A 9382-nucleotide genomic window follows, 5' to 3' on the forward strand; every position below is an offset into this window, starting at 1 on the left:
GTTAGTAATGGACTGGAAAGAAAATTCTAGTATGAATATCATTTTCCCTCAGAATGTTGAAGACACTCCCCCATTGTTTCCATGTTAAATTATTGATATAGGGGCATCTGGGTGACCCTCCACCCAGCTGGGCAACCCCCTGGAAAGAGCAGCCACGGGAAAGACCTCCCAGGGGGCCCTCGGGGCCTCGGGCAGTGGGCCTGGAGAGGCCACATCTTAGCTGTGGGGCCCAAGTGGCTTTACTTTCTTTTTGTAATGTTTATTTAGTTGGCCATGCCAGGTCTTAGTTGCAGTATATCCAACTCTTTGTGACCCCAATGGACTGTAGCCCAGGATACTTTCCTGATTCTTGCCTGATTCTCCAAGCAAGAATACTGCAGTGGGTTGCCATTTCCTTCTCAAGGGGATCTTTCTGACCCAAGGATCGAACCTCAGTCTCCTGCTTTGCAAGCATATTCTGAGCCACCAGGAAAGCTTTATTTTCTTTTTGTAATGTTTATTTATTTGGCTGGGCCAGGTCTTAGTTGTGACGTGTAGGATCTAGTTTCCTGACCAGGAATCAAACCCAGGCCCCCTGCATTGGGAGTGCAAAGTTTTAGCCACTGGACCACCAGGGAAGTCCCCAAATGGCCTTAGAATGAAGTTTAAACAAACCCCAGGTCAGGTTGCACCACCTGGAAAACCACTGCTCCAATGCAGTAAATACTGGTTCTGTTTACGTTTTCCACCTGTTTTTTAGTCCATTTTGGTAATGGCTCAGAAGATGAAGTATCCGCCTGTAATGCAGGAGACCTGAGTTCAATCTCTGGGTTGGGAAGATCCCCTGTAGATGGAAATGGTAACCCACTTCAGTATTCTTGCCTGGAGAATCCCATGGACAGAGGAGCCTGGTGGGCTACAGTCCATGGGGTTACAAAGAGTCAGACTCCACTGAACAACTAACACTCACACATATTGTCCTAGAAAGTTTCTTCATTTGCTTGACAAATATTTTCTGAGCATATACTGTGTGTCTGGGACTGCTCCAAATACTGGGGGAAAATGCCATGCCCTCAGGATCCTATGCCCTTGGGGAGATCAGCAGTGATGGAGGGCAATGGGTATGAAAAAGAGGGTCCAGACTAAGGAGTGGGTGGGGAGGAGGGGTGAAGAGAAGGACAAGGTTGAGTCCAGACAGCTCAGGAGAGACCAGTAAGGACATGACCTACTCCTGGCACAGAATGTCCTAGGGACGCCAGGGCCAGAGGAGGAGTCGTACAAGGGCTGTGGCCTCCAGGAAGATCCCCAGGAGCTGGAACCAGCTGGAGCAGAGGAGGGAGCAGACCCACTTCGGGGGCCAGGGAGGCCAGGCAGGGGCAGGGGAGGCAGGGGAAAACAAACACGTTCCCCCCATGGTCTCAAATGTTAACATTCTCATCAGGTGTTATAAGGCATAATATTAACAGTTATTTAGTATGTTTGACTAGCTTCTAGGCTCACCATTAATTCCTGAAACCTACTACTTTCTCCTCCTAGTATTTTTTTTTCATTTTCCTAGAGTGTAGGTAAATTATTTTATTCAAGAGTTTATTCACATAAGAAAACGTTTCAACTCTCTGCATACCCAACTGTGTCCCCATTCTCCCTCACAAACGATGGCCTCACTGAGTGGCTGGCAGGGAGTGATGCTGTTCCTCAGAACCCACGCAGGACTGGTCCTGGGACGAGCAGAGGGCTGCACACAGGGTTTCCTGGGTGCCCGTGCAAGAAGCAGCAGAGGAAAGAGCATCTCTGCACCTGGTGGTGTTCTGCGATTGTGTCTTCTGTCAGCACACACTACCTTCTCATTCTCTATAATTACTGCCCAGATTGCACAGCCCCATGCGTTCTTGGGGGCTTCCCAGCTGACACTAATGGTAAAGAACCTGTCTGCCAATGTCTATGCAGGAAACATAAGAGACTGGGTTTGGTCTCTGGGTCGGGAACATCACCTGGAGTAGGAAATGGCAACCCATTTCAGCATTCTTGCCTGGAAAATCCCATGGATGGAGGAGCCTGGGGGTCTACAGTTCTTGGGTCCTAAAGAGTTAGACATGACTGAAGAGACTTAGCATGCATGCACTTGCTCTAACTGATTCAACCAGGACTCCTTCCAGGGATATTCAGGATGTTTCACTCTTACTAAATCAGGCTACAGTGAACATCCTTAGACACACTTTTGTATATTTTGGTAGAGTTTGGTTCTAAAAGGGAAATTGTTGGGTCTAAGGGCATGCTCACCTAAAATTTTGATAGATACTTCCAAATCACCATCCAGACTACCTACCATCTTACTCACCCACCAGTGGGGAACAAAAGTTTCCATTTCCCCATATTCTCACCAGTTCTGAAAATTACTTGCCAATTGGATGAGTGAAAAATACTCTCATTGTTTTTTAATTGGCACAACCTAGCTGGTGATGTTGAACATCTGTTAATAATATATTGGCAAAGTTTATGAACATCATTTTCTTTTGGCTTCATGATTTTCACTTATCTGGTATGTTCTACAAAAGTATAACATATCAGACTTGCTAATAGCACCTTTCCCTGTATTCTAGGGTTGTACGCATTACTTTTATTTCCTTTTTGTCATTTTAATGTGCTTGTCAGGAGGTGTAAATAAGTGTGCTCAACATGCCATCTTGAAACAGAAATCTATTAATTTTAAAGATCAATAAATTGACTATTTTTCTACTACAGATTTATCCAAGGAAGAACAATATTTGGAAGCACAACCATCTCTGAAGAATACTGGACAACAGAGAGACAGAACAGAAAATCAAGAAAAGAAGACCACTTTGGTGAAAGAAGAACAGGAACTACCACCAAAAAGAATTGAAGTAATCCATCCCGAAGGGGAAGGTGGTCAGGAAGACAATACAGAAAAAGACAAGTTTAAAAGAAGTCCAGAAATCAGGGACATGGGTGATATGCCAGATAAAAATGCTGCTCCAAATTTCAAAATACCCTTCAGACAAAGAAAGCATTATTCATTCACAGAAGCGATCGAAAACCTGCATCACGGGCTTCCCGCCTCAGGTGGGCTGGCCAGTGCAGGCAGCACGAGGCACGCTCATAGCACAGGCAAGCACCACAGTCACGCGGAAGAAATGAAGCTGGAGCATCCTGCCATCGCCCACGAACCCTCCTTCGCTAAACCTTCCAGAACAAAGGCAAAAGACACAACTTTCAGAGAGAAGAAAAGCAATCTAGTGGAGGAACTCTTTGGATCAGGCTCTGTCTTAAAAAACAACCAAACAAGTACTACTGTTATGAAAGAGCCTGAGGAGACTTTGCAGAGTACGAAGATATATCATCTAGCCCCTAGCCAGGCGTCCACCAGCAATGCTTTTGGAGATTCAGGAGTAACTGTAGTAAATTCTATTAAGTCATCTTCACCCACAGAAGGAAAGAGAAAGATAATTATTTAAATATAATCAGTATCCTAACCCGCTCTGGCTTTATGGGCCTTTAGTCTTGTAACTTTAATGTGTGTGTTTTCAATACTTAAACTGATTTTTTTAAATTAAGGTTTTGTTTTATTTCTAATCTAATTTTAAAAGTCCATTGTATATTAGCCAATGACAACATTTCAAATACAAAATTACACCTTTTTTTCCTACAACTGAAACATGTCCACTATCTTTTGGAAGACTAATTCATTGTATTATTTCAATATTCCATGGGGCTCCATAGCTAATAAGTCTAAGTTAGTCAACTCAAAACATACACATCTCATACCTGTCAGAACCTTATCAGGAATCAGACTACATTGTAACTTAAAAACATGGAAGCAGCTCTGAAAGAGAATATAAGAAGTCTCTCTTTTCTTTTTTTAAAAAAAGCATATTGATTACCAAGCTTGGTTTTACGAAAATTATTTTTGAGCATCTCTTATTCAGGTAAACTGGGTATCCAATATCCTGCCCTGGTTGTTAACACTTTCCTCAAGTACACCCATATTTTTTATTTGCATGTGTTGAATACCTGTAACGTAACCCTTTTTCTATCAATCTTGTTTAAAACAGTATATTGTTATAATTAGTGTCCACTGGGTTAGCTGCTCAGTCCTAATGAATATATTCATTATACTTAGAATATTTTATATTAGGACTGTACAGAGGAGACTGTACTCCCAATGTTAATTAACTTACCTTCACTCATGTATCAGTTCAGTTCAATTCAGTCGCTCAATCGTGTTCGACTCTTTGTGACCCCATGGACTGCAGCATGCCAGCCTCCCTGTCCATCACCAACTCCTGGAATTTACTCAAACTCATGTCCATTGAGTCAGTGATGCCATCCAACCATCTCATTCTCTGTTATCTCCTTCTCCTTCTGCCTTCAATCTTTCCCAGCATCAGGGTCTTTTCCAATGAGTCAGTTCTTTGCATCAGGTGTCCAACGGATTGGAGTTTTAGCTTCAACATCAGTCCTTCCAATGAATAGTCAGGACTGATTTCCTTTAGGATGGACTGGTTGGATTTCCTTGCAGTCCAAGAGACTCTCAAGAGTCTTCTCCAACACCACAGTTCAAAAGCATCAGTTCTTTGGCACGCAGCTTTCTTTATAATCCAACTCTCACATCCATACATGACTACTGGAAAAACCATAGTGCCGGGGTCCAGCCCCGGTGGATCCAGGGAATTTGAAGGGGAAGGCGTCGGCATCTGAGGAATTAATTGTTTAATTAAAGATATACGGAGAGATTAGGAAAGAATAGTGTAGTAGGAAAATTAGTGGAAAAAAGAGGCTGATATTCCTTGGTTTACACGGAAAGCTAATAAAGTCTCAAGACAAGAAACTTGCACCGTCTACATTAGGCCACAGGCGCCCGCTTGAATAGCAGAGGGTGCCCCGCCTTGGGCTCCCTCTCGCGTGGGTCTTAGAAGCCCAGGCAAATAAGTAGACATGGAGAGCCTCTGTGTTCCAAGGGATCAGCCTGAAAAAGAGAAGGAGGGAGAGGGAGAAAGAGACAGAGAGTCAACACAGGGGAGGCCAAGCTTGTGCAAAAACCCCATAACTTTATTTTCAAAAGGTGCTTATACATCCTAAGTTTTACATAATGGAAGATACAGAGTCATGCAGGGGCAGCAGTCCTGACCCTTATGGATACCAGGCTTTCTTTCTGCATATCTTTCCGAATACAAAAGGTCTCAGGTGATTTACATTATCTTCTGGCCAAGAGGCCTGTTAACATTTTATGGCTCTCTTCCTTAATGAGTGTTAATCTCATTTCCTCTGAAGTGTTTTTCTTTAATCTGCATCACCCTTAAAGCACCAAATAAAGTTACATCCCTGTAGAACAAAGGTGCAGTGGGTTATAACAAAGAAGGTACTTAACTCAAAGATCTATGTTGCTACTTGTTTTTTCTATATACCAACTATATCAACAAATAAAAGATATGAAAATTTGGCAGCAAGTTTTGGCTCAACAATGAAACCCTTAATCTGTCCTATTCTAATGATTTTGACTCCTCAGAAGCCCCTACATTCCTAGGATTTTTTAAGCTTCCTGTGCCTCTCGGTTCGGGAGGCTGTGAGCAATCACATGCACAGTCGTAAAAGGTCTGGACAGACCTGTCAGGCAAGTTAGAAAGCTACCAGAGGGGTTTGATCTGAGACACTCCTTTTATATGCAGGAGACTGTTAGCTGGAGTTCTAAGTTGACTTTTTCCAGAAAAAGGTGGTGGGGGATAGCCCCCTGTTAATGTCAGAGGAGTTGGTGAAAGGCATAATATAGTAAAGCAGACAGATTTTGGTTCTGGGGGTAGATACTCAAGAAAATCTGGGGGGGAGGGGCCCTGAGGCCCCGCCTTTGCGTTTTGTCAGGCCCCCTTTCTCATGACTTTTGCCATGGGTGGGATTCCCCATACTGGCTCCCAGCACCATAACCTTGACTAGACCTAGGACCTTTGTTGGCAAAGTAATGTATGTATAAGGGTAACTTATTTTTTGCCTTTATGGCAGAAAGTGAAGAGGAACTAAAAAGCCTCTTGATGAAAGTGAAAGAGGAGAGGGAAAAAGATGGCTTAAAGCTCAACATTCAGAAAACTAAGATCATGGCATCTGGTCCCATCACTCCATGAGAAATAGATGGGGAAACAGTGGAAACAGTGTCAGACTTTATTTTTGGGGCTCCAAAATCACTGCAGATGGTGACTGCAGCCATAAAATTAAAAGATGCTTACTCCTTGGAAGGAAATTTATGACCAACCTAGATAGCATATTCAAAAGCAGAGACATTACTTTGCCAACAAAGGTCCGTCTAGTCAAGGCTATGGTTTTTCCAGTAGTCATGTATGGATGTGAGAGTTGGACTATGAAGACAGCTGAGCACCGAAGAATTGATGCTTCTGAACTGTGGTGTTGGAGAAGACTCTTGAGTGTCCCTTGGACTGCAAGGAGATCCAACCAGTCCATCCTAAAGGATATTAGTCCTGGGTATTCTTTGGAAGGACTGATGCTGAAGCTGAAACTCCAGTACTTTGGCCACCTCATGCAAAGAGTTGACTCATTGGAAAAGACCCTGATGCTGGGAGGGATTGGGGCAGGAGGAAAAGGGGATGACAGAGGATGAGATGGCTGGATGGCATCACCGACTCGATGGACATGAGTTTGGGTAAACTCTGGGAGTTGGTGATGGACAGGGAGGCCTGGCGTGCTGCGATTCATGGGGTCACAAAGAGTGGGACACGACTGAGCAATTGAACTGAACTGATTTATAATTTAGACCATATTGTTTTCAAATATGTTTAAGGGTTGGTATGTAATATTGTTGATCTAAGACTGTAGTCGATCTAAGAAATGTTAAACTTCATTTAAGCCAAGCTGAAGATTAAAACCTGGAGACAACGTTTCAGAAAGCTCTAGCACTGTTCCGCCCACTAAAGGTCAAAGTGCAGTTACGTAAGTTTTGTGCAGTTATGTAAGTTATGTAAGTTTTTAAGACAAAGGGTTATCTAACAAAAGATTATCTACTGTTGCTAGTTTACACAGTCCAGATCTACACATACAAACAGTGAATCACCATGACCTTGTAACATCAAGAAGGGAGGTTATCTTCCTGAGCAGTGGTGATCCTTCCTGAGACTAAGAAGGAATGTTATCTCCTAAGGGGGTCTGGTTAATGCAGACGCACAGCAGACACCAAAGGGGAGAGAGAAGGCCCAATTGGGCAGAGGAAATGTTTATGTTTAAAGTCTCACCATAAAATAAGAGTTTTCTTTCATTAATAGCAGCATCCTTTTGAAAACTGGGAATAGCCAAATAAATTTTCTAAAGGAAACAGAAGTCATGGTTGGAAAAGAACTATATTTAAAACCAAAGATGAGATAAACACTAGAATTGGCATAAGCTTTGATCTTTATGAAAATATAGGGGGGATAAAAAAAGATAAGGGGAGAGAGGGAGGGAGGAGTTAGAATTCTCAGAGGCTTCTAGAGGGGGAGACACACGAATGCACATGGCATTATACAACTGCTCATCTCTACATTCTGGAGAAATGTACCAAAAGGATTCTTAGAAATGGTCGTGGTGGTGGTGTTCATTCGCTAAGTTGTATCCAACTTTCTACAACCCAATGGACTGCAGCACCAGGCTTCCCTGTCCTTCACCATCTCCCAAAGTTTGCTCAAACTCATGTCCATTGAGTTGATAATGCCATCCAACCAACTCGTCCTCTATCATTCCCTTCTCCTCATGCCTTCGATCTTTCCCAGCATCAGGGTCTTTTCCAGTGAGTCAGCTCTCTGAATCAGTGGCCAAAGTATTCAAGCTTCAGCTTCAGCATCAGTCCTTCCAATGAATATACAGGATTGGATGAAATGGTGTACAGAGTAATATTACAATATTCCAACACCTACTCCTGCTTTATAGCAGATGGAGAATTTGGGGGGATCTTTTCTTATGCCCACAATAGAAGCACAAATCGTAACATTAAATCAGAGCAATCTAAAAGAGCTTCTGTAGGAATATTTTAAAAATATAATCTAATATAAACTAAGATGGTTATCTTCTGGTCATCTTATTTTAAAAATTATAGGTGTAGGAAGTTAAAGTAATAAAATGCTAAATTTTTATTTCTGAGGAATGAGATTGTGGCCAATTTTTAAATTTATTCTTTGGCTTTTTTTTTTTTTTTTCTGTGACTTTCTATAACGAACACAGTTTTGTAAACAGGAAGAAAAAAGGTTTCAAAATAAAAACAAGAGTGCCATTTCATGTAGTCTGGTATACAAGGTCCTCTGGATCTCCTGCAATAAAAAGGCTAAAAATGCCATAGTAAGTATATAAAGATGTTTCTTGACCAGTTGTTGAGTGGGTAAACACTCAGGAAAGTGGGCACCAGGGAGGCTGGAAGGAGGGCTCTGAAGTCAGCTTCCGCCTAACAGGTTGTCGATTGAAAAAAAAAGCACAACATAAAAGTTGAGAGTTATGCTTTATTCCACAGATAAAACTGAGGACCTAAGCCTGGGACTCATCATCTCAGGTCACTCTGAGGGATTGTTCTGAAGAGGCAAGCAAGGCGGGAAGCCAGGATATATAGTTTTCACAACAAAGACCAGGTAGTCAGAGCATCAAAAGATGACAGAGAAAACCAGGCATTTCAAGTTAAGGAATTTAGTGCACCTACATATGGGAAGATGCAAGAGTCTGGGCCCACTGAAATCATTCCTCTGATGCCCACTTGTTCTCAGGCCAGGATCCTGTTTTTTCACATGTTGAGTCTCCTCAGGGTGCACTGTCAGGGCAGCTGCAGCAGTTGACCACTAGATGGCGGGCATCCTGTTCCACTGGCGCTCACCTTGGGGAGGCTGCAACACCATGGCTGCAACACCGCGGCTGCAGCATCCTCTGTTAATGGATATGGCTGGGACATTTCTAGTTCACCGGGCATTTGATGAGTATCCAAAAAGCCTCCAGGATAAAACCCAGAGGACAAAACCAGCCCAAGTAGGAGCCTCAGAGGAGTTCCCTCCCACATAAGGGGACATCCAGCCTCCATGAGCTCCCAAATTGTCTTAAACTCTGAAACTCTGTAACTGTAATCAGCATTCATCCTCAGGAGAGCCTGAATTGGATGGTTGTTGTTCAGTCACCAAGTCTGTCCTAATCTTTGCAACCCCATGGACTAGAGCATGCAGGCTTCTCTGTCCCTCACCATCTCCCGGAGTTTGCCCAGGTTCATGTCCAATGAATCGGTGATGCCATCCAACCATCTCATTGCCTGTTGCCCTTTTCTCCTTCTGCCTTCAATCTTTCCCAGCATCAGGGTCTTTTCTGATGAGTCAGCTTTTCCCACCAGGTGGCCAAAGTACTGGCGCTTCAGCTTCAGCATCAGCCCTGCCTAAGGGTATTC

The 9382-nt window shown here is 43.1% G+C and overlaps 1 protein-coding gene across 2 annotated transcripts in view; it reads left to right on the top strand.

Moving 5' to 3' along the window:
• LCA5L (lebercilin LCA5 like) overlaps positions 1-4190 on the top strand; it is a 28681-nt gene extending 24491 nt beyond the window's left edge. Inside the window, exon 8 of one of the 2 annotated variants that reach the window (XM_040232370.1) lies at positions 2722-4190. In XM_040232370.1, coding sequence (XP_040088304.1) covers positions 2722-3452 — 731 coding nt within the window. In that variant the 3' untranslated portion in view covers positions 3453-4190. The remainder of the gene's footprint in view (positions 1-2721) is intronic. The other variant, XM_040232379.1, reaches the window with a different exon arrangement.
• The last annotated feature ends 5192 nt before the right edge of the window (positions 4191-9382 follow it).

Source organism: Oryx dammah, unplaced genomic scaffold (genome assembly GCF_014754425.2).
Source record: "Oryx dammah isolate SB20612 unplaced genomic scaffold, SCBI_Odam_1.1 HiC_scaffold_2, whole genome shotgun sequence".
NCBI lineage: Eukaryota > Metazoa > Chordata > Mammalia > Artiodactyla > Bovidae > Oryx > Oryx dammah.